This window comes from Podarcis gaigeae (assembly GCF_964106915.1).
Source record: "Podarcis gaigeae genome assembly, chromosome: 16".
Taxonomy (NCBI): Eukaryota; Metazoa; Chordata; class Lepidosauria; order Squamata; family Lacertidae; genus Podarcis; species Podarcis gaigeae.
Genome location: NC_139693.1, coordinates 12,487,201 through 12,513,079, shown reverse-complemented (window position 1 = coordinate 12,513,079; position 25,879 = coordinate 12,487,201). Strand labels below are relative to the sequence as shown.

At 45.6% G+C, this 25,879-nt stretch overlaps 1 protein-coding gene across 2 annotated transcripts; it reads left to right on the top strand.

The window, feature by feature from the left end:
* The first annotated feature begins 77 nt into the window (after positions 1 to 77).
* On the top strand, positions 78 to 25,879 carry STIP1 (stress induced phosphoprotein 1). Of its 2 annotated transcripts, none has more exons than XM_083716244.1 (14): positions 78 to 162; positions 10,275 to 10,526; positions 11,488 to 11,629; positions 13,726 to 13,867; positions 14,941 to 15,109; positions 15,938 to 16,064; positions 16,571 to 16,673; positions 17,927 to 18,047; positions 19,668 to 19,764; positions 20,870 to 20,994; positions 22,262 to 22,298; positions 22,644 to 22,747; positions 23,738 to 23,910; positions 25,368 to 25,879. In XM_083716244.1, the coding sequence occupies exons 1-14, from the start codon at positions 100 to 102 to the stop codon at positions 25,438 to 25,440; spliced, it is 1,728 nt and encodes a 575-aa protein (XP_083572370.1). In that variant the 5' UTR covers positions 78 to 99; the 3' UTR covers positions 25,441 to 25,879. The 2 variants fall into 2 exon arrangements, with proteins under 2 accessions (XP_083572370.1, XP_083572371.1); XM_083716245.1 differs by lacking the exon at positions 78 to 162 and adding an exon at positions 5,122 to 5,337 and having other exon boundaries at positions 10,317 to 10,526.

Here is a 25,879-nt window from a genome sequence, read left to right as displayed (position 1 = left end):
CCCTCTGGCTCCGCCCTCCTCGGGCGCAAGGGCTTCTGGGCAATGTAGTTCCACAAAGGCTCCTTCCCTGGTGCGTTTCTGCAACTGCAACGCAGCGGCATGAGCTTTCACAGTGAAAAACAAAATCAAAAACAAGAATATCAGCTCTTAATAGTTTCACTGGTGAGGAAAGAAGAGCAAGCGATTGTTGATATCTTTAGAAATGTGTTTATTTTGCTGGGAATATATTATCTCAACAGTGGTGCACATTTTAGACTCTGGACTCTAACGATTCTAGGGAATTCTTCCTCTTCTTCTTGTTACAATTTTTACCCATTCTTCATCATCAGGTCCCAGAGCAGGTTAAAACTGTTTTAAATGTATAATACTAAAAACCGATTTTTAAAAATACAGTTGCAAAATTAGGGTGGCTCCTAAAATGTTGTATATATAATATACTGTAGGCAGGCTGATTATTTTTATTATTATTATTACTATTATTATTATTATTATTTATTACTTGTACCCCGCCCATCTGACTGGGTTGCCTCAGCCGCTTGGGACGGCTTCCAACAGAATATAAAAAACACAGCAAAACATCAAACATTTAAAACTTTTCTTCAGCATATAATGAAAATGACATAGTTAAGGTGCTAGATTCACCACTTTGGGGAGGAAATCCCACAACTTTAGAGCTGCCCCAGAGAATGCCCTCTCCCAGGCTGACACCGTGACCCCGAGTTTCTGAGGACTAGAACAACAAAGAGCACCCCCTCTGTTGATCTTAACGCCTGAGATGTTCTATAGGGGAGGAGGCGTTCTTTCAGATATTTTGGTCCTAAGTTATTTCGAGCTTTAAACGCTGATGTGAGTGCCTTGAATTGGGCCTGGAAACAAACTGGCAGCCAATTGCTTTTGATGGTAATGTGTATATTATTATTTATTTATTTATTTATTTATTTATTTATTTATTTATTATTTGTACCCCGCCCATCTGGCTGGGTTTCCCCAGCCACTCTAGGCGGCTTCCATAGAAACCAAAAATACACTAAAATATCACAGATAGCATATTACTTCAGTGCTTGGTTGTTGTAAGAACAGGATGCTGGACTAAGTGGACCTTTTGGCAGCTGCCCCGCTAAATAAATCAAAATCAATACAATTGATTGCCCCCCCAACAAAACCTGCCCCCTCCTAGCAAAAGGTGCCCCCCTAACAAAAATCCTGGGTATGCCCATGGTTGGCCCTGATAAGTTTGAGGGCCCTCCATCATTCTAATGGGTTAGGGCCATGGACACCTGCCTGAAAATCCTTCCCTACCAGTACCTCTGTATCTGAATATGCATCATATATTCTCTCCCTCCTCCAGACAACCTGTTTATTGAGTCTTCATCCTGATCTGCTTGCAAAAAGCTTATGCAGAGCTTAGACCACGTCTGGTCTTTATTGAGCATTAATTCTGATTTGTTGGCAGGGCAGTATATGACAATCAGCCCTTGTCCTTTTGCGGTGCTTATACATCTTCCCATTGGCCAATTGTTTATCTAACATAGAGCTTTCCAAAATGTGTCTCGACACTTAGTGTGTCAGCTGCAGTATGGAGGTGTGTCGCGCGAACGCTCCCCACTCTCCTCCCAGGGCTGGAAATGGGTTCATTAAATCTCCGGTTTGCTAGTAAAACTGAATTACTGTGTTGCAAAATGATGCATGTCTAAAAGTGTGTCACCAACATGAAAAGTTTGGAAATCTCTGAACACTTCTCAGTATGCTTCCCCATCACTTTCCTAACCACAAAACAGCATTTTTTAAAAGTATATTCGTTGTGCTATGGCAACAAAGCACTTTGACCCACATTAATTGTGCAAACCTAAATTTCCAGTATGTGCTTGAATCCCTTGTCTCCCACTCACACCTCTATCTATATAAGCCCTGTACAGTAAGTGGGGGTTATGTTCCAGGCCCCTGCACGTATTAGCAAAATGTGTGTAAGTGGGGAGCAGTCTCTAAAAAGCTTCTAAATGCCTATTTTTACCTGCTCTCCATGCTCTTTTTATTTTATACAGTATCTTTGCCTCCAAATCACCAGAAAGGTCAGGAAACACTGCAATCCAGCTTCCCCAACAGCTGTTCAACAGGGTAGTGCAGCAGCAGTGAGAGCTCCCATGCACTGTTTTGGAGCCCATAAGTTGGTTTTCAAAGCTTTGTTTCTGGACTTTTGGTTCACTGGCGTTCTCTTCAGGCTCTATGGATGGTCTCCTCATAAGCCACGAGGACCTTCTGGCTCTCTCTCTCCATTTCCAGGTTTGAATTGAATTTATTTATTTATTTCCCGGCACCTCAAGTATTCATGTTTGCACGCAGGTCAATCATGCGTAAGTGGGGGATGCCTGTATTTGAAGAGGTGTCTGGATGAAGTCCAGCTTAAAAATAAATGAAGAGCTTTAAGTCACGTTCACACCATATGCTTAAAGCACAGAGATTCCCCTAAATAATCCTGGGAACTGTCATTTGTTAAGTTGTGGGAACCACAACTCTCTGAGGGAGTAATTGTAGTTCCCATGGTTATTTGGAGGAAGCCATGTGCTTTAAACTTATGGTGTGGATGCCACCTTAGGCAATATAAGACCAAAAGCAGGGGGAAATGGAAATGAGAGTGCAGTTCAATGAGTTGTCGGCGGGTCATTATATCAGTGAACAGTTGTTGTGTCAAGGCTGTGAAAAGGAATACCACATAATGGTTAAACAGGTGCACTGTCCAGCCTCAAAGGTTCAGTCCCAGAATAACTTTAGAAGGGGAGAAAGAGGCACAATCTTACTTTCCTTTGATAGGCCCATTTTTTCCCTTTCTTTGCCACTTGGCATCAGTGGCTGCTAGGCTAATTTTAGGTGGGTTGCCAAGGCACCACCAGGCGAAGTCAGAAGCCAAGCTTCTAATTATAGCCGAGAAACTAATCTTTTTGCTTTCCCTCTGCAGCCCAGAGCACCAGCAGCTACAATGTGGACAAAACAGACTCAGTTTTTAATTTGTATTGTACCACAGGATTCTCAAGTCAGGCATACTGTGCTATTGTAAAATCAAGAGATTTTAATATTATCAGTGGCAGCTGGTCAATTAGGGCAAATGGGACACTGCGATACCAACCTCAGACAACCCTCACCTGGCTTTCTTCGTACTGACAACCAGGCCAGGGGGTGGCACTGCTTGCCAGCTCTCTTTTCCTTAGGTCTTATCCATACCCCCATTTCCCTCGCCACTTTTACCTGGGGAAACCTGTTCTTTAGCACTGAATCGGAACAAACAGCATTCGGGTTTTCTGCGGATTGCTGCTTCTTCTGATTTAGTGCTAAAGAGTGGGTTTATCTAGGGGAAGTTGTGGAGCAAGGGCAAAACTGCTCAGACCCATGCCTTGTAGAATTCAACAGGGAGGAGGGTGAGAACAAACCAGAATTAGTTGGCTCCAGCTGCCATTGGCTTTAGTGCTGGCTCTGCCTACTGCTGGGCTCCCTGCCTTTTACCCATGCAGTCCAAATGGGCACTAGCCATCACTGAATGTAATTAAAACCTTCTGGTTACTTTAGTTCAGGACTGTCTCCTCTGTAACTCCATATCCTTAAAAACAGACTCAAATTTTATCCTACTTAAGCCTTTGTATATTTAAAATCTCCACGATTTTCTGTTAGTTCTCTCCCAGACCCCTCAATCCCCACTGAATGTTAAGCCTTACATTGTCTTTATCTCACCTGTGCTCACTTTTCCCTGCACTCACTTCTTGATCATGTCTTCCTGTCTTTAGTTTAATCATAGATAACTAGCATAGGTTACCAGTTTCACACACAACCTGCTTCCAAAGAACCTTGGGATTTATTTGTTTTCTTATATTTCTGTCCCACTTTTCTTCCATCATGGAATCCCAAATTGTGTCCATGTCACTCCCAGGCAGTCGCACATCCAGCTACTTGCCAGATCCATACCTCTATGTGGGTGTTTTTTGTATACTTCAGTGCCGCTGATGCATGCAAGTTTTTCCACAGCATCCATGCAATGCTGTCATTGAACTACCATCCACTATTATTTTCCCATTTAATTTTCCTTTCCGCTAAGAAATCTAATCAGCATAAAAAGCCCACCATGTACTGAGACTCCATACATTAAAGCAGGGCTGGGGAACCTCTAGCCCACTGGCCAAATTTGCTTTGACAAGGGCCCTAATCTTTTCCTATACCACATTCACCTGCCCCACATCTGACAAAATGTGACATCAGGTGTGGTGGCATGACACAGTTCCTTGTCCGGAACTCAATCATACAGCCACTTCCTGCGGAGAGCAAGTTGATCGGCAGCCCTTCAAAGCACCATGTGGGGCTCTTTGCAAGCCTCACATGGTGCTTTGAAGTCCTGACCAGCAATGCTAGGTGCTTGCCAGGTGCACAACCCCACCTACCTGTCAAATTTGGCCCTGGAAGGTTAAGTGGGAGAAGGATCTGGCCTACAGGCCAGAACAGACTTCCCACCCCTGCAGTAAATGAACCCAACTTAGGTTTTTTATATGACCACTGCCATTCCTCTCCATGTCTTATTTAAGAGACTGATTAATAGGAAGCCTAAAGTCATTGTTTATTTAATGTACTTTATTTTATTGTTAACTGTGGAGGTCTCTGTTTAATGGAAGTGCCCAAATAAAAAATTGTAAAATACTACTCAAGACAAACATTTTTAATTTTGTTTATAACTGAGTTGGATGTATATGATAATAGAAATTATAGAAACACAGTGAGAGGGACTTCCGTTCACCATTGGGGGGGGGAGGCATTACTGTATGCCACTTTTCTCCAAGCGTTCAAGGACGCCCCACGAGGAAAAATCTGGAAATAAGAAAGATGGGGAGGCGGAGAAATCCGAACAAAGCTCCAGCCAATGGGCGCAGTCTGTGGTGACGTTCCAACTCACAGTTTACCCAATAGGAGCGCAGCGCAGCTTTGATCAATGAAACCCGAAGGCGGGACGTTCCAGAGGAACGAGGCCGCCGCTTGGCAAATGACACAGCGACGCACACCAATTGCCGTTATCAAGCCCCGCCCCGCTCGGGCCTGTCAAGCGTTGGGGCCAATAGCGCGTGCCGAGGACGGATATTCTATCAGGGAGAGACCCCGCCTTTCCCCCTTCGCCCTATGAGGGGGGTAGCGGGCGCGGCCTCGCGCCAGGCGGGATCCAATAAGAAGGCAGGGGCGGGGACTGGAGGGTTCTAGCAGGTTCCAGAAGGCTGGTGGGAAAAAGGAAAGGCGGGCGCAGGAAGGAGGAAAGGCTTAACTAGAAGCGGCAGCGGTGGCGCGGGAGACTTGGCCGGCGCCATGGAGAAGGTGGGCGAAGTGGCTGGAGCTTTTTAGCAACCGCAAAGGCTTATGGGAAGGTGGCGGTCCTAGAGGGGGTCTCGGGAAGGGGAGAGAGGGAGAAAATGTGCTGTGAGGTGCTGCTGAGATTATTTTTTGCAAGGCATTCTGGGGGAAAAGGGGGTCTGACGGGAGAGGGGGTTTCTTTTTGAAAAGGTGGTCCGGGCAAAGGATCATGGGAAGGGCTGAGGGGGGTGTTAGGAATGGGAAGGGGGTCTCGGGTAGTTTTTGACGGGATGATTGCGATGAGGGAGCGGCTATACCTGTGCAAAGCATTATGGGAAGCCTTCGTCGGTCAGGTCATGAGGGGATCTTGAAGGGAACAAGACTACCTCCTCATAAGGGGCCTTCGGTGGGAGGGGGGGAGTGCCTGAACCGCGAAGGTCCTGAAGGGATAAAGAAATAAAGGGCTCTGTAAGGCCTCGTGTGAAGATCTGAGATGGGGAAGGGGGTCGGGGGGGGGGAGGCTAGGCTTGTAAGGTCTTAAGTGGGGAAGGTTTATGGGCTCTGTGCCAGACATCATGGAGGGGTTTTCAGCAAATACATACTGTAGTGTGATGGGGCTACATCCGAATTAGGGGTCCTGAGGTATCATGGAAGGCTAGGAGTGTAGGTGGAAGGGGCTGTGGCATATAAATTGGAGGGCTGAATGGCAGGCTTTGTGGGGCTGGTGGATTCAATAGTGTGTGGGGCAGAGGAACTAGATTTCTGTGAGGGATCACAATAAGCTTGATTTATTAATTTCATAAAATGTATATAGCCCTTGATTGCAGGGGTCATTGAACCAATAATGTCATTGGAGGATGCGAATTAAGGACTGTAACATCAAAGAGGTCATGAGAACGATAGACCATTAAAAAGGTGGCTACAGAGTTAGAGCTTGAGGCGAGGCTCCTTGCAGCATGGTTTGCGAGCTCGGTTTTGTAGGAAAAAACTTATATTAATAAGTAATCTGTGATGGTTTGAAGATGGTGCCATACCATACATTCACAACTTAATGACTTTCTCCAAAGAATTCCGGGAACTGTAGCTTTTCCCTTCACAGAACTACAGTTCGCAGCATCTCTAACAAACTACGATTCCCAGGATTCTTTGGGGTAAGTCGTGAGTTTTAAATGTGCATTGGGTGTGCTTTAAATGTATGGTGTGGATCTACTGTGAGTGGACTCTTGAACCACCACAGGTAATTTATGTGCATAAGTTTATTTCTAAAACCTACCCCTCAAGCTATGCCCCACACCAATGCAGCTAGTACTGCTTCTCAGGTAATCCCCATTTCCTACTCTGCACTGTTCCTCACCACAGTATTCCCCTCCCAAGCTGAAATCCTCACCTTCCTCCTCAGTTCTGGGACATAGTCCTTGAGGTGGAGCCCATGAGGGAAGCGGTGTCTGACAGACATCTTGAATAAGATGTAGCAACCTGATGGATTTTGGTTGATAGGGTAGCCTGTTATGGAGCATGCAATTAAAATAGCACAAATGCCAAAAGCTCTACCTCATTTTGGAAATTTGATCTTTAATATTTATGCAAGCTCCACTAGGGGTTGTGATTCCTAAGGCCTGGATTGCGGCAGGAATAATCTTGCAGGAAGATCTGTAGCTTTAGGGCCACATGGTGACAGTATGTGTGGAACCGTTGGAACTAGGCAAAGGACTGTAGCTTAATGTAGCTCTTACTCTGTTGGTACAAGATCCCAGCTGTAATTCCTGGTATCTCTAGGTAGGACTTGGAAGTTGGAATGGTGTAAAGCTGGAGACCTTCCAGTCTGTGTAGACAGTGCTGAGCTAGATGGACCAATGTTCTGATCCAGTAAAGGCAGCTTCCTATATTTCCAGGAGAATTGTATAGTTTTGGTAGCACGAGCAAGTTGATGGCAGTTTTCTGAGTGAAGTGCTTTAGGTGCGGATGCAGCTTTATAACCCTTGTGAGATGAAGCAAAAAGTTAGGCTGAGCAAGGATCAGTGGGGCATTGCAGCTTTTTAAAAGCCTGTTTGTTTTCCAAAGGAGCCTTCTGAGCCTATCACAGCCTGCATGTTGCAGCATGTTTGGCACCTGCTAGAAGGAAACTTTTGAGGTAGGAATTGCTGTCACACTTGGGAGTGATGGCAGTGGTCAACAGTAGAGACCCGTTCTTTGTATCCAATAGGTCCTAGGTTCAGACCCTCACATCTCCCAGTAGGGGCTGGGAATGGCTTTTACCTGGGACCCTGGAGAGGCACTCCTAGACAGTGTAGACAGTCCTGAGTTAGATGGACCAACAGCCTGATTCTTCATAAGGCAGTTCCTGTGACTAGTAACTGTTGTACTAAGGTCTTTCTCAGTCTTCTTAGCAAAGAGCCTTTTAAATTAGAACTACTGTAAACCTAAAGCATTTTGCTTGCAAAGCATGTGGTATACCACTGAACTATGGTGCCAGCTCACTTCCTGACATAGGAGCTGCCTCCCCATTCCAAATTATTAAGTGTGTCTTTTGTCTGTGAAAATGGGTATAGGAAGAAAGTAATCTTCAACAAAACAGGCCTCAAGCTTAGCAAGGTGGTGATTCCACACTGGCAGGTGAAAAACAGAGCCCGGTGCGCCGAGTGTTTAGGTGAATCTGCCAAGGTTATACCATGGCAACCTGGCTGTAGTCCACCTGCATCACTTCACAATACTGGCCTCAGCTTTCTTTCTCTCTCCACTGTCCCTCCTAAATGTTTGGTTTGTGGCTGTAGGGTAATATGCTTCTTCTAGAGAAAGTTTACCACCTCCATGCCTTGCCTGCCAATTTGTGCCCTTTCTGCATGTGACATCTTGCTGTGTTTTATTGTGCAGCTGTGTCTCTAAGACTGAAAGGGCTCTAAAATCCTTACATGTGTAGCCTGAACGTTTTGTCCCAAATTAATGCAGCTAAGTGGAGATTGTTTTCCCCTTGGCTGTCTGTAATTTCAGCAAGCAACCCCTATCTGAATAGAGCCGTGATTCAGAGGGAGCTGCCTCCAGCTTCCTGTCCCCCTTAGGAGCAGCCTTGGACACAGCAGGGACAACATTCTATTTGCATCGGCAGATGGTGGGCTGCTAATTCATTTGGGCTGTGGATGCTGCAGTTTCAACTCCCTTGGCTACCTGTGGAGGCGGTGACTCATACCTGGGGGCCTGTCCCTCAGGCTCACGTCATTTCTTTCTAGAGGGAAACAGTCGCTGGGAATATCTTGCAGCAGCTTTGGCCAACCTTCAGGTTGGGAAAGAAGTGTCTTACAGCTGTCACTCGTAAAAAGAAAAGTACGCCCACTTGTAAGCAAAAGAGGGTGAAACACTTTCTGTGTCATATAAAACTGCAAAGAAGTGCAACATATTATTACCTATAGAAATGCATATTTGAATGCAGTCCTGTGCAACATAAGCCCTGGCAGCTAAATTCAGTCAGGTTGATTGTAGAGCCTTGTAAAATGGAATACCCAACAACTGACTTCTATCTGGAAGTGATGGTTGAGAATTGGTGTCTTACTGCAGATATTTAGAGTACAAGAAACCTAAACCTGAACCACTTCACAACTGTTGCCACACTGTACAGATTTCATTAGCTGAAGTCTGTTTATTTCTTACAGTTGCTATAATCTGAGGTAGGCAGACTTGGAGGTCTTTTTTAAAAAACAAAACCGCATTCCCAGGATCTACCAATGAGAGTCAAGTACAGGCATAGGCAAACTCAGCCCTCCAGATGTTTTGGGACTACAACTACCACCATCCCTAGCTAACATGACCAGTGGTCAGGGATGATGGGAATTGTAGTCTCAAAACAGCTGGAGGGCCAGGTTTTCCTATGCCTGGTCAAGTACAAAAGATACAGAGTAAGAGTTAAGGAGTAGGGTGCTTCTGAACACATTCCAAGTCTTGGGATTTGTGTTCAGTACTTCCTTAATTTCAGCAATCTAATTTAGGTGGGAAAGTAATTTTTTGTTGCTATTGTTAAGCAGTTGGGAATGGGAAACTCGGCCAGTTGATTGTGATCCATTTTCTCCCTGTCCCTGCTTAGTGGCTAAGAGGTTAAGAGACTGAGCTACAAAATGTGGAATTCCTTGGTTCACATATTGCATCTGCCCTTAACTCACAAGCCACTCTCAGCCCCTCCATCTGCAATTCCACCCCCTACTCTTTATATGCTGCTTTCTGCCAAAGTGGTGTATTAAAACAAAATACAGTGGTACCTCGGGTTACAGACGCTTCAGGTTACAGACTCCACTAACCCAGTACCTCAGGTTAAGAACTTTGCTTCAGGATGAGAACAGAAATCACGCGGCGGAGCGGGAGGCCCCATTAGCTAAAGTGGTATCTCAGGTTAAAAACAGTTTCAGGTTAAAAACGGACCTCCAGAATGAATTAAGTTCTTAACCCGAGGTACCACTGTACAAAAATGCCATAAAGCATCAATCAAATGTAAAAAGGCAAAATCACACCATGGGAGGGCAAGAGGCAAGCCATTCCAAAGTCAGGTGCTTTTGCTAACCCTGTGTCCCACAGAAGGAGCTGGAAAGCTTGAGAGGAGGGGGATAAGTAATGCTGACCTACCTTATAGTGCTTTTGCTAGGATTGCAATTAGAGATGTAAAAATTGCATTGATGTATTACTATAAGTTTTGTGTTTTCCTTGAGTAAGTAGCTGAAAATGGGTGTGCAATAAACTTAGAGGCCAGAAACTTACTCCCCCCCCCAAAAAAAAAACACCTGAAAAAAGTCTGCTGAAGAGAGGAGGGCCTTTTGCTTGCTGACCATCAAACTCCAATTTTTAGCAAAAATGCCTCAATTCAAGGTTATAGCAACAGTGGGAGTCAGAATCGGAGCATTTACTCATCTGAGATGCTCCGAGTTTGGTAAGAAGTAGTTCACTGGAGCAATAGGTTCTTTTTCTGGGTTACTGGTGCACAGAATCCTCGGCAAGCTTTTGACTTCTTTTTTAATTCCCACCAGGTGAATGAATTGAAAGAGAAGGGTAACAAAGCCCTGAGCTCTGGCAACACGGCAGAAGCTATCAAGCACTACTCGGAGGCCATCAAATTGGATTCTGCCAATCATGTGCTGTACAGCAATCGGTCTGCTGCTTATGCCAAGAAAGGCGAATATCAGAAAGCCCTGGAAGACGCTTGCAAGACAATTGAACTGAAGCCAGAGTGGGGCAAGGTGGGGAACCCCCTTCTAGCCAAGGAGACATGGCACAGCTGTGAGGAAATGCCCATTCCATACACCAGGTGTGAGAAGCCTTTTGGCTCTTCAGACGTTACTGAACTGTCAACTCCCATCAGCCCCAGCAAGCAAGGCCAAGGGCAATGGGAGTTGGAGTTCAGCAACGTATGGAGGGTGAAGGTTTCCCCATACTTGTCATACACCATTATTCTGTTTGGTGGACTTGTGATTCCAGAATGAGAGCCCCAAGGCTTTGCCCTCCCTCACTTCACAAGGAACAAGAGAGAAGTGGGCATTAAATGCCTGGCAATGAAGTCACTACAGTTCAGGCGTAGCATTTTCTTCCAGCTGTGTGTGTGCGCTGGGGAAGCACTGTGTAGCTCAGTGGTAAAGCCTGTCCTCTGCATGTAAAAGGTCCAGTCCTCAGCATCTTCAGGCAGGGTTGGGTAAGATTCTCATTTGAATGGAATTTTGGGGAGCCACTATCAGTCAATAACAAAATTTTAAAAATCATTATTGAAGTTCCTACTGCATTGTTATCCTTCTAAGGCACTCAGGGTAGCATAAATTGCTCTCCCCCACCCCTATCCTGAGGTGGGTCAGACTGAGAGATAAGTAACTGGCTTGATGTCACCCAGTGATTTCCATGGCTGAGTAGGGATTTGAACCCAGGTCTAACCTACTGCACCACACTGCAGATACTTGGCCAAAATGTGTCATGCACCACCGTTGCATATGAAAGGTCTGCAGGCTAAAGGAGGTTCTTCCTTGCAACTGTTGCATTGGTTTGCAACAACTGGTAGTTGACATAGTCAATTAGGCAAGTGGCTGCCTTCAATGCATGGGTGAACTAGAGTTCTGTATAGTCCTTCATGTCTGTGAGTTTTGGAAGACTGATATATTGGCTGCTCTGCCTTGTCTCATACCGTATTGCTGACCTTGCTGCTCTTCTTCTCAGGGCTATTCCCGAAAGGCAGCTGCCTTGGAATTTCTGAACCGCTTTGAAGAGGCCAAGAAGACATATGCAGAAGGGCTGAAACATGAGCCAGGCAACGCACAGTTGAAGGAAGGGCTGCAAAACATGGAGTCCAGGCATGCAGGTGATGGAAGCCACAACCTGATCTGCTTCCTTCCTTATCTCTTAAGACTTGCCTACATGAACTAGTTCTGTGGCTAACGTGACATGGAAGTTTGAGAAATTATCTCATGACAAGGAATTTGATAAATTGCCCTAGGAAAGGCAGCGTTCCCCAACCTTGCTGCCCTCCAGGTTTTATTGGACTATAGCTCTCATTAGCTTTGATCACTGGCCATGCTGGCTGAGGCTGATGGGAGTTGGAGTCCCCTGACATCTAGAGGGCAGCAGGTTGGGGAAAGCTGGCGTAAGGGGATCCACACTGATGAAGCTTCATAACTACAGGACAACTGATTGCAGTAACCTTCCCTGCCTGTACCCTGTACCACAAAGGGAAATGGCTTTGGTACAGGGGTTGTGGTGCAGATTTCAATAATAAAATTGAAGAGCATCAAATACACATATAGCTAGATTTGACTATTGATAAGAGGGCCATGTCGTGATGGCACATGCTTTTCCAGTGAAGTCATGAAGGTTTTCTTGGTGGTTGCCTGTCAGTTGTGAGAGCCCCACTTGACATCTGTCTGGAAACAGATCTGAGTTGGGAGAGCTTAATCGACACAGCTGAGCTTTGAAGACTGTTGGATCTTAAAATGATTTGATGTAATAAATAATAATAATAAATTATTTATACCCCGCCCTCCCCGGCCAGAACCGGGTTCAGGGCGGCTAACACCAATAAAACAAAATTTGGGGTGGGGGGAAACAAAAACCACAAAAAAACAGTTAATTAAAATACGGGTTAAAATACAATTTAAAATGTAGCTTTTCAAATGCCCAGCATAAGAGCATAACTGTACTGTGTACCATTCTGGTGGCCTCGCTGCAAAAAGGATATTGTAGAGTTACAAAAGGACATCCCCAAATAAGGGGATGGAGCAACTCCTCCATGAAGAAAAGTTGTAGTGTTGGGACTTCCTAGTTTAAAGACAAGAGGCGACATGATAGAAGTTTATCAAATTATGCATGGCATGGAGAAATTGGCTAGAGAAAAGTTTTTCTCCCTCTCTCAGAACTAGAATTTGTGGAAATCCCTTGAAGTTGAATGTTAGAAGATTCAGGACAAATAATAAAAGTACTATGTTGTGTGTTGTTAAACTATGGAACTCATAATCATAGGAGGCAGTGATGGCCACAACCTAGGTGGGTTTAAAAGTGAACTGGACAAATTCATGGCAGAGAGGGCTATCCGAGGCTTCTAGTCATGATGGCTAGGTTCTGCCTGCACAGTTGGAGACAGGAACGTTTCTGAATACCAGTTTCTGGAAACCACAAAAAGGGAGAGAGCTCTTGAGTGACACAGAATTTCTGGAGACCGACAGATCGGGCATCCATAGCAGTGACCAGAGGAGGAATGACTGCTAGGAGGAGCGCAGAGAGAAGAAACATCATGGTGCATCCGTAGCACAACCAAACACCCCAATACCCTTTTACTTGACAGAAAATCATGAAGCTGCAGGTCTTCAGTGCCTGATGCTGTGAGAACACCTGGTGCATTTGCTCCACCAGCTGAACTCACTCAAGATGAAGGAAAGAGGGAGTGCTTCTCTTTCCTTATCAAAGCCTTCTTTAACCTGGTGCCCTCCAGATGTTTTGAACTACAGCTTCCACCAGCCCTAGCCAACACTGTCATGGAGGGCGCCAGGTTGGCAAAGACTTCCCTAGATTGCATGGATAAGATAGCTACAGGCTATCTCCAAGACCTGCAGTGGGTGCAGACACCTATTCCAGAAGGAATTTAGATCTTGCAGATAGCTGGGCTTCAGTCTCATTAGTGTGAGTCAGAACTGTAGGACTGGGCTTTGTGTTTCCTTAGCTCGGGGACCACAGGTATTCAGCAGAGCTGCTTTTTCCACACAGTCTAGCTGTTGAAAGATGTGAATAATGTGGGCATGTGGCAGCAGGAACCTCACACCTTCCATGACGTAATCTTCCCCCTGGGTTTTCCCAGAGCTTACAGATGGTGGAGGGCAGGGAAGGCCCTGTTGTCAAGAATGCTGCTGTGTGTCACTCAAAACTGATAATGCCTTTCTTCTCTCCCCTGCCCTGGTCATCCTTCAGAACGGAATCTCATGAACCCTTTCAACTTGCCCAACCTTTATCAGAAGCTGGAGAGTGATCCCCGCACAAGAGGCTTGCTCAGTGATCCGAGCTACAGAGAACTGATTGAGCAGCTCCGCAACAAGCCTTCAGACCTGGGGGCGTAAGTGCCTGGAGTGGGAGTTGGGAATTGTATGGTGTAGGAATTGTCTTTCCGAGTCATGCCCGAGACTCATCGGGCCCAGAATTCTATCTCACAGCTTGCTAAATGTTCCTGGGAGCTCATAAGTGGGGTTTGGTGGTGATTGTCTTATCCTGCTTCTCTTCACCAGTATTTTGGCATTCACAGATAACATTGCTTTTGTATGTGTGGGTATAATTTAACTATCACAGTTAATAATTTTGTGTACTTGACAGAAGGGCAGTTTGAGGTTGTCATGGCACTTGTACCGCTTGAAGGGAACACCATTAAAATGAATTCCAGGATATAGGAATTATGCAAGGCAGTTTACAAAATATTTAAATCAAAATAGTAGAATATAGCAAAAGTAAAAATATAACTTTCAGGCATAGCAGGTAAAACATAGTGTTCAGCAGAATGTCTTCAACCTGGTATATTAAGTCTGCTGGAATGAAAAATTCTTGAGAGCCAGCATGGATGGTGTAGTAGTTCGAATGAGAGAGCTAGATCCAGGAGCACCTCTAAATTTCTAACTAAGGATTCATATTTACTTTTTTAATGCGCTCGAAATCCAGCAGCAACCAGGGAAAAAACCTGCTTCGTGCATAGTATTGGAAATTGAATTAATGTGGGTGGCGTTCAGCACAAGGATATTCAGTTTCATAGGAAATTTGTAGCAAAAACCTCAAGGAGCCTAACAGCATCTTAAACAGGGTGTCTTTTAAGACAGTCTTTCATAAAATTGATGGACTTGGTCCATTTCAGAAAAATCACAGAAACATGGCTGCCCCTCAAAGTTGCTGGAGTATTCAATAATCTTACAGTTAGGAAATGGAGGCTGACACTGACTTGCGCAAAACTAGATCCTGGGGACTGCATCCACCTATATCTTATTCAAAGTAGTCTAATTAAAATGAATGGACCTGCATCAGTCATTGATTTCAGTGGGTCTGTTCTGAGCCAGACCAACATTGGTTGCAACCTCAGGTCTCCAGCACTTAATCCACCAGGCTGCAGTTCTTCATGACCCATTTTATGGCCTGCCTTCGTAACAGGAAACTAAAGGACCCGCGGGTGATGACAACCCTTGGGGTGCTACTTGGAGTCGACTTGGCCAGTGCAGATGATGAGGACGAAGCGATGTCTCCACCCCCTCCGCCACCCCCCAAGAAGGAGCCCAAGCCGGAACCTATGGAGGAAGACCTGCCAGAGAATAAGAAGCAGGTACTGCCTGCTGGCCCAGGAGACTTGGCTGCAACAGTAGAGTGCTCCCTCTCAGCACTATGTACCTTATTGACTGGCCACCTTTTCTTAAAAGCTTTTTAATAGCTGTCATCTTATCACAGGTCTTATTAAACATACCATACAAAATACCAAGGGTACATAAAATCAAAATTAATACACAGTAATCAAAAACTCGTACTTAAAGGAGTGGGTGGCACTGCAGTCTAAACCACTGAGCCTCTTGGGCTTGCTGATCAGAAGGTCAACAGTTCAAATCACCACAACAGGGTGAGCGCCTGTTGCTCTTTTCCAGCTCCTGCCAACCTAGCAGTTTGAAAGCACTTCAGTGCAAATACATAAATAAGTACCGCTGCCCAGAATGTCAGCCACTGGGTGGAATGGGAATGTAATTGATAAATAATGGTACTAAAATACATCAGAAATCCATTATCAGAAAAATGTGGCAATATCAAAATATCCGCATTAAAGGAATGCTGCAGCTTTCACCAAGCCCACAAAATATATTGATGTCCGTAACAAGCAGATCTGTCTTGGAGGGTATTCCACAGCTGGGATGCCAGAACCATAAAGCTCTCTGGTAGCTGCACACCTAACGCCTGAAGTTGGGGCTAGTGGTGTGGTTTTTCAGGGTCTCAACTGATCTCAAACATTGGGCACATTCAAATGGAGAAGGCCATCCTTGAAATACACTTACAAAGCTTATAGCGTAAGAAATGCTGTCTTTGGCAAGGTGGAGATTTTTTGACTGAATTATGTCTTGCCATTCTGCAATATCAGTTATTAAGTTGAGTGTCTGTTCCCTTTTAGGCTCTTAAGGAGAAAGAACTGGGGAATGAGGCTTATAAGAAGAAAGATTTTGAGGTAGCCCTGAAGCATTATGACAAGGCAAAGGAGCTGGATCCAACCAATATGACATACATCACTAACCAAGCAGGTGAGATTGTGGGGCATCATTCTTCCCATCCCAGGCAGAGCTGAGGTGCATGAACAGCCTTATGGTAGGTTTAAAATGGCAAAAAACACAGTTTAGTGTGGGCTGGAGTTGAACCAGGGCAGTAAGGTTCCTTTAAACCCAGGGGTGGGAAACCTTTGTCCCCCCCATATGTTTGGTCATTGTCATGCACTGGTCCATTCCTGGGTACTAACAGAGAAAGCAGTGAGGCTGGCTGGTTGAAGGTTGTGGGACCATGGATAGCTCGGAATTAGCAACTTGCTCTGACAAAGATCAGGAGCGAAATGTTGAAGAGATGGCTTGCTCTTGCCAGGGGCCTGAACTGATAGCTTGAAAGCAGGCCAAACGCCACATAAATTTTATTTTCATAATAAATAAAACTAGACAGAAGGTGTGGATTTCCCAGCCAGAGGTCTTCGTTTGTAGCTCACCCAGTCTTGGGAAATTAGGGGTTCACGACTGTGTCTTTCCCCTTCCTTTTCCTGTAGCGGTGTATTTTGAGAAGGGGGACTACAACAAGTGCCGGGAACTGTGTGAGCAGGCCATTGAAGTGGGACGCGAGAACCGGGAGGATTACCGGCAGATTGCCAAGTGAGTGGCATTCACATTTTTTGCTCTGCCCACTTTCCCCTCTGGCTCCAACCACCACTGAGCCATGTGGTAGAGCATTTGATTTTTTAAAAACGTGGTTGCTTAATTTAAGACGTTGAGCTAATGCAGGGGTGAGAGATGTAGAGAACCTGTGACCCTCTAGAAGTTGTTGGACTCCAACTTGTTTCAGCCCCAGCCGGTGTGACCACAGGTTAGGGATGATGGCAGTTGTGGTCTTAAGAGTATCTGGAGGGCAACAGGTCTCCCACCCCTGAACTAATGAGACCTGACTGCTGGCTGAATAAAGCTTTATGCATGAGCTGAATGGAAACTTGAGTCATGACGGCTTGAAATGTGCTCTATTGCATGGTGCTGTGTGACCTAGATTCTGCTGTGCTATAAAATCACTACCCTGCCTAGCCTGCCTAACATAAATGTAAAAAGATGGCTGGACTAGATAGATGTTTGGCCGGACCCAGCAGGAGCCTGTTTTCCACAATGGCCAACCAGAAGGCCCCCAAGCAGAGCTGAGGGCAATAGCCCTCTCAGCCACTGGTAGCCCTTGATAGCTTAATTCCCTCCTTGAATTTGTCTCATCGCATTTCAAAGCCATCCAAGTTGGCAGCTATCACCACATCTTGTCATAGCCAAACTCCATCATTTAATGTATGTGAAGACATGATGAGGGATAGCTCAGTTGGTAGAGCATGAGACTCTTAATATCAGGGTCATGGGTTTGAGCCCCATGTTAAGCAAAAGAGTTCTGCATTGCTCTGAAATTCTATGATTCTAAGACGTACTTCTTTTTGCCTATGCTGAATCTCCTTCCAATAACCTTCACTGGATAATCCACCCTGGGTCTTTAGTATTATGAGAGGGAGAACACTTTCTATCTACTTCTTCCACATAGTGCAGAATTTTATACACCTGATCCATCCATCTGATCCATTTTGGTTGCTTTCTTTCTTTTTTCTTTTCTTTTCTTTTCTTCCTTTCTCTTTTCTTTTTTGTGTTTACAGTATCCTCCTTAAGAAGCAGTAGCAAGAACTGTACACAGTATTCCAAATGTGGTTGCAACATAGATGTATATAAAGATTATTTCTCCTAGCATCCCTTAGCATGGGATTTGTCTTTGTCCTGCATGCCCCTGCCCTTCCCCTGCAACAAAGCCTCCTGGGAATCATGGGTCAGGGTTCTTCACCTATTGGATGCTTTCCAGCAGCTCATTCCATGGCTTGTTCTCTTGAATATAGAGCTTATGCCCGGATTGGCAATTCCTACTTCAAGGAGGAAAAGTACAAGGAAGCCATTCAGTTTTACAACAAGTCTCTGGCTGAACACCGGACTCCGGATGTACTGAAAAAGTGTCAACAGGCAAGTGTTTGTTTGCAAGAGCTTTGCTATAGCTCGGGGTTGGGAAACCTCTCCCACTCCTGATGTGGCTGGCCTACAAATCCCATTACCCCTGACCAACCCCTGCTGGCTGGGGTTGATGAGCGTTGGGAGTCCAGCAGCATCCACCCTCCTCACCCCCTAGATACTCCAGCTGAACCTGCAAACTCTGGCTCCCCCATGTAGTTCTGGCCCTCCCATTTTTCCCATCCATTGGTCTGTCTTGTTCAGAATTGTCTACTCTGATTGGCAGCAGCTCTCCCCACAGTGTCTTGAGCACAGAGAGGGGTCTCTCCCATCTCCTGCTATCTGCTCCTTTTTGACTGAAGATGCTGTGCACCAAATTGGGACCACCTGCATGGAAAGAATATGTTCCATCACTGAGCTGTGGCACCACGTTTGACGTTTAGGAAGTTGCCTTCTATCGGTTTTGACTATTTGTTCAGCTGGCTCAGTGTTTACTGTGACAGTGGCTCGACAGGCACATATGTCATGTCACCTCCTAGCTGGTCCTTTTAAATGGAGATGCCAAGGATTGAACCTAGGACCTTTTAGCATGCACAGTATGTCTTCTACCACCAAACTCTGACCCCTCTCCATAGTCTCTGCTTGTGCTTCCTTATGCTAAAATCAGGTGGCTTGGTCCATCTAGTTCAGTATTGTCAATGCCAGTGATTCCCTAACTTTTTACCCCACTATCCATTTGAAAATTGGTAATAGCTTTGGTGGGCTGTGCAATGCTTTCTTTGCCTGTTGTAATGTGCTCTGCTAAATGCTGTTTGATTTTTAATTCTTTGTATAGTTTTTCTGCAGTATTTTACAGTATTGCAGTTTGAATTTCATAGAATTCAAATTGTAATACAATAAAATACGACATGAGAATAAAAAGTAGCAAAAAAAATTACAATACTCAATATAAATACCGTACTTAATGCAGTGAATGTGCTGCCTCCCATCTTCAAAATCGACATGCTGTGGACTACCTGACTGGAGCTTGTAGGCCACTGGTGGTCCACAGACCAGCATTTGGGAACCCTTGGTCTACCCTGACTGACCTATTAATTTCAGTGGTTCTACTTTGAATATAACATAGTTGAATATAACATGGCTATGACCCTGGGTGCTAACACTGGCTATTCATTCACATCCAGGGTGATTGTGACCATTTTAAAGCCCTATGTGGCTTCGGTGCCAGTTACTTAAGAACACATTCTCCTTTACTTCTTTGAGATTTGATGAGGAGGCTCTTCTGCACATCCCCGGAACTATGGCCATAACAGGATTGATGTTGCTGAATTACTGAACTCTCAGGAGACTCATTTGCCCCTGCCCTCTTTATATGCAGTCTTCTGACTAGTCAAAAGTTGTTTCATTTAGTTAGGTGGTGTGTAAGCTGGCATGATAATATGGTGTGCTGTTGCTTACAGTTGAAAGGTTGGCTGTCAGTCTTCTTAGGTTAGGGTTGCAGGGAAAGGATAGGGACCCTTTCTCCAAATTTTCTAATAGCACTGACACCTTGAATCCATGCAATAAGGCTTAGCTGCTCCATAAATCTGCCACCTCAGATCTGACAGGACTGTTCAAGCTCACTTTCTGTTTCAGGCTGAGAAAATCTTGAAAGAGCAAGAAAGAGTCGCCTATATAAATCCTGATCTTGCTCTGGAAGAGAAAAACAAAGGCAATGAGTGTTTCCAGAAAGGTAAGGGATTGTGCTTGCGAGTCCATTGTTGTTCACTGTGCTGAGAGGTAGCCACTGCAAAGAGCAGGGGGCTCCTTGTTAATTGCAGAGACTGTCTTAGAAGTACTGGCGAGAGTAGCTGAGTGATTGATATTTGCAGAAGGCCTAGATGCCTAACTATCCTGTCCATAGCGACATGAGTTTCTGAAGGGCATGTGTTGAACTGGGAGCATATCAAGCCATGTAACTAATGTAGTTTGCCTGTCACTTTATAAAATTTATTTCATATAATGTACAGCTATAACAATCAATAAAAACAGCTATAAAAGCAAGGAAAACCATCCCAGTTAGAATGGTATAAAATTCAACAAAAGTCTCATTTGGTGAACCAGATCTCCCTTAGTTGTTGATGTTTTGGTAAAGAGTGTGCAGACTTTGCAAGATCCCCAAGTCACATCTGGCCATAAACTCACAAGGTGGGCTTAGATAAGCCTTCTTTCTCCCAACACTGCCTCCTCTCCAATCTACAATAAGGGGCTGATAGTGCTAACCTACCTTAACATGGTTATTGACACAAGAAAAGCCTTGCTGCATCTAGTCCTGCATCCTGCTTCCCCATAGTAGCTAACCCATTGCCTCCAGGAAGCAGAGCTGGAAAGCAGCATCCCTTCCTAGCTAGAGAAGTGAACAGGAGCAATCAATCAGGACCTCTATTCCATTCCTTGCCCCACCTGCCTTTCCATTTTGGTTCCCCAGCCATTCAGAATTCCATGCTATAGCTAGTCCTTATTAGGCTGCCTTTGGGGATTTCCCTTTTTTGGGTTAGAGTTAACATTTTCCATACAAACATTTAGAATGTTTTTGTTCTTCTGCAAACATGTTGGTTCTGCCAAGCCTGCCAATCGCTCCCTCTTTTCCGTGGGTGGTGCTATTTTTTGGCTAGGCATGAAATTGCACACACAGCCTAAACGTTGGAAACGGAAGGAATGTCAACTGCCTCTCAGCATGGAGTTAACACTTAGCTGTGCCTAATCAGTCCTTCATAAGGATTATTGAAATAACGTGTGGAGAATTTGGATCCTTCAAAAAACCTCTATATGAGCTAATGATTCTCTTTGCCTCGCAGGGGACTATCCACAAGCAATGAAACACTACACAGAAGCCATCAAACGCAACCCCAACGATGCCAAACTGTACAGCAACAGAGCTGCCTGTTACACCAAATTGCTGGAGTTCCAGTTAGCAGTAAAGGTCAGGATCCTAGGCCAGTGTTGTGCAAATTGTGTTCTGGGGGGAAAGGGCTCTTACCAGAAGCTCATTGGGTTCCTCAGTGTTAGATTAGTTTTGGTGGGCACACTTCCTGGAAAGGGGCTTTTCTGCCTGTATCTTCCTTCCTCTGCCAAATATAGGGGACTGTTGGTTGTGTCTCACAACACACTCCCATTGCACAGCACATGTGCCCCTTTAAATTTCACCCCAAATCCTCTACAAGGCTGGGAGCTCTGTGGCAGACAATTCAACGCAGAAGTTAAGAGAAACTTTAGGTCTAGGCGTAGGAGGTTGCCTTGGTATGGAGCCAAACCATTATTCCATCATGCTTACTATTGTCTTCACCAGAAGTGGGGGACTGAATTCAGTCAGTGAGCCAGACTCTTACCTACAACAGGCCAACTTTTGTCAGGTGGGCAGGTCACCAATGGTAAGGCTATTTCCATGCAGCAACAGCCATAGCTGGTGGACCAGCTGAAACTGGCAAGAAACACTCCTAGCTGCTGAGGTCATCTGGCCATGGAAGAAACCACATTGTTGGTGTCCAGCTTCTTTTCTCTTTGCAGTGAGCTCTTTTATAAGGAGGACCTTTGCAATCTGAAGTTCAGACCCAAATTTGCCGCCTCATCTGCCACTTATGTGAACTAGGCTTAGGAGCAGGGATAGGGAACCTCTGGTCCCCCAGATGGTCATGGACTAGAACTTTCTTCATCCCTGACCATTCTCCCTGTGGCTTATAAGAGTTTGAATCCAGCAATTCTTGGAAGGCCGCAGGTTCCCTATCGCTGCTTTGCAAGCAACTGCTTGAAATAAGCTCAGGTGTCTTGGCACAAGGCCTAGCTAACGTGCCTGTAATCTACCCACAAACAGCCGTAGGTGGTTCAGGATAATCCATGTGGTTTTGGTAGCTTTATAGTCCTCTCCAGGGAGGTGTTCTGAAGGTGATCTCTGATTCTTTGGTACCACTAGCCTGCTGGAATTGAAGGTAATTCCACACTTAGGCAGACTAATTAGGCCCCCAGTGTGGTTCCATGGTTAGGAACGGTAGAGATGGATTGTTCTTACCTCCATCCTGTCTGCCCACCTTCCCATTCCCAAACTTGGCAGTCTGATAGCAGAGGCGTAAGCATCCGGGGGTGCAAATGGAGAGAAGGCTTTTCTGATTGGGAATGACTGGAGAAGGAACGGATGAGCCTTGCACTCATTCCTGAAAAATCGATTTTTAAAGCAGCTTCTCTTCCTTCCACAGGACTGTGAAGAATGTATCTGCCTGGAACCCACATTCAGTAAGTACATGAATATGTCAATTGGAAGGAAGTGATTTGGGAAGGTTAAAGGCAAGAACAGGTCATCAGGCAAGGACTTGGGGTTATGCAGCTTAAGGGATGGTTGGAGAGTTGGTTTAGGTTTAGCAGCCAGTTATCTGCAAAATCCCACTGTGATGGGGGGTGCACCTTGTTTCAAGATAACACCAGGCAGTATCTGGGCTGAGAGGGGCAAGAGCACTTAATTGGGACAGGGTACTTGAATAAACAAAGGGGGTGAGGTGACTCAAACTGAGATATATGAAGGAATAGGATAAAAGATGCAAATAAGTTCAAAAGTTGATGACTTTTGCTCTTGGCTTGCAGTCAAAGGCTACACACGCAAGGCAGCAGCACTGGAAGCAATGAAAGATTATACCAAAGCCATGGATGTCTACCAGAAAGCCCTTGAACTGGACTCCAACTGCAAGGTGAGCACTTGCTGGATATACAGCTGTGGCAGAGAAATGGGAAAGAGCTTCCCTTAAACGCCGGTAATAGCAAGTGGGGAGGAATTAAAACTGAGCCTCGTCATGGTCATGAAGGAAGGGCCTTTCCAGTGAAGTCCAGCCTTCAAAGGGGGAGGTGGTATCAGTTCTCCTGGGAATAGGGTGTTCCTGAACTTTCAGCAAATTGGCTTATTTCTTTCCTCCTACCTGTACACACTTCATCTGTTTTTGCTAAGAACGTAACAGGCCTTCTAGAACACAGCAAAGATTCATGTGATCCAGCTTCTTATTTCCTACAGAGGCCAATGAGATGTTCTGGGAGATCCACAAGCAGGGCACACACTGTTTCTCCCTGCCCCCCCCCCCAAAAAAGTGGTATTTAGAGATACAGTGCCTTGGAACATGAAGTTTCCATTTAGACATTGTGGCTAATAGCTGTTAATTGGCCTCCCTGATTTTTAAAAATCCTATTTTAAGACAAGGGCTATCACCACATCAGGTGGCAGTGAATCCCACAAATTAATAATGCATTCTATGAAGTATGTTCTTGTATCCTAAATCTACTTTCCATCAATCTCATTGGGTGATTCAGAAATGTTCAAGTATAATTTGGGGGTGGAGGGGATTCTATTTTTGCCTCCCCCAACCTGGTGCCCTTCAGCTGGTGCTGAACTCCCGTCATCCCCAGCCAGCGTGGTCCCAGTGGTAAAGGCATGAAAGGAGTTGTGGTCCAGCAGCCTCTAGGGGGCACCAGGAAGGTTGTTGCAATTGTTACGCAGAATCTATCTTTACAATTTTCACGGCCCACAAGGGGGTAGTGGTGAATAACTTTCCCTCCATCACGCCTTGAAGCCGTGTAGCCAAAAACAATGCAGAGAAATAAGAATTTTGCTAGTGTGAAGATATTCAAGGGAGGAGGGCGGGGAAACACCCATCTTGACGTGCCCTCATGGTCCTGCCTATTTCCTACAGGAAGCTACAGAGGGCTACCAGCGATGCCTCATGTCCCAGTACAACCGCAATGACAACCCTGAGGATGTGAAGCGCCGTGCCATGGCCGACCCAGAGGTGCAGCAGATCATGAGTGACCCGGCCATGAGGCTGATCCTTGAACAGATGCAGAAAGACCCACAAGCCCTAAGCGAGTAAGTGAGGGCAGGGAGAAAGCACCAGTGTGGACGGTAGTGTGATGGCTCTTAACATAGCCTGTGTGGTCCACCTCATGTTGTCTTCACAGGCAGTGAAGTTCTAGTTTATAAGTGGAATGTTTGACGTTGAAGGCCACTAAAGACACAGAGCACTTAGCAGTCTAGCAATAAGCACAGATCAGCATGTAGGCCAATTGTTTTGCATTTATTCTGATTTTGCATGCTTCTGTTCTGGATTCAGTTGAGAACTTCTTAAACGTTCAGAAATGTTAAAGGTTTCTGAGATTTGGAGTGTGGTGCCATGAGAAACATGAGAAGTAGAGACGTTGAGAGAGAAGATGTGCAAGACAGTGTCTTGCTGGGGTGGCTGACCTTTGACCCTCCAGCTGCTGCTGAACAAGAGCTCCCATCATCACCAGCCATTGGCCATGCTGGCCAGATGCTCATGGGGCTTTTGTAGTTCAGCAGTATCTGCAGGCCAACAAGTTAACCTGGGCTAATGTGTCAGATTAGAACCTGGATTCAAATCCCCGTGTATCCATGAAGCTTGCTGTGTCACTCAGGGTCAGTCACTGTCTCTCAGCCTAACTCACAGGGAGATACTGGGGATAAAATGGGGAGGGTAAATCTATGTACACCACTTTGAGGTCCTTTGGCATTGCGGGGTGGGGGGTGGAGGAGAATTGAGATATAAACATAATATCCGTATATACTCCAGTATAAGCCAACCCAAATATAAGCTGAGGCACCTAATTCTACCACAAAAAACTGGGAAAACTTATTGACTCGAGTATAAGCCGGTTTACCACACCACAAACCTGGGTGCTTTCGGGCTGCTTGTTCTTCCGCCGCCACCAGCAGCAAAGGCGGAGGAGGAAGGAGGAGCAACCCAAAAGGACGCTCACTTGAGTATAAGCCGAAGGGGGCTTTTTCAGCATAAAAAATGATGTGGAGGTAAGCTTTGAAGAACGCATCCATAAAGACTAGACCAAGGTTTCCTAAACTTGGGACTCCAGTTGATTTGGGACTACAACTCCCATCATCCCTAGCTAGAAGGACCAGTGGTCAGGGATGATGGGAATTGTAGTCCAAAAACAGCTGGAGACCCAAGTTTGTGAAACACTGGACTAGACATGTGTGTTGGCTTTGACAGTGCAGTGCCCAGTTGCACCTTGCTGCCCTGTGGCCTCTGAAACCCTCTGGTCAGATGCTTGCAGTGAAACCTTGCCTTGATGCTGATAAAAGGATCCCACTATGGCAGGGAGAGGGAACCAGGTGTGGTAGGACTATAGCTCCCATCGCTCCTGACATTTGGCCATGCTGGCTGGGGCTGATGGGAGTTGAAGTCCAGCAACACCTGGAGGGCTGCCAGTTTCTCCCATCCCGTGGTTCAGCCTCACAGTGGGGACAAAGATCCTGACTTGACACAACTCTCCTCTTTTCCTTTCCCACAGACACTTGAAGAATCCCGTCATTGCTCAGAAAATCCAGAAGCTCATGGATGTTGGTTTGATTGCAATTCGGTGATGATTTTGACTCTGCGCCCTCCCTCCTTCCCCTGTTGAAAAGGGCAGCTGGGACTTCTGGATGCTGGCAACGCAGTCCAAGGGCGCCCCCACCCCCTCTGTCAGAGGCAGAGACTTGTACAGTTGAGCGGTGTGTTAGTCTCTCTCGCACATATACATGCGTGTGTGCTCACATCAAGCACCCTGCCAGCACAGGGCGTGGCCTCTCAGTCATTGTGGCCCCATCGCTCTGCCACGCAGCAGTTATTCCCATTTGTGAGCTGCTCTCTTCTTTCCCTCCCCGCTCCCCCCTCCCAAGTTTTTAATTATCTTTGCCGATGGCTGTGGCGTGGAGAAAGCGCATCACTTGTTCATTTGTCTGGTTTCTTTTGGCTGTGAAGCTGCATTTTTTTTTGTCGTCTGCTGCACATCCAATAAAAAAGCAAAGTTAGTGGCCTTGG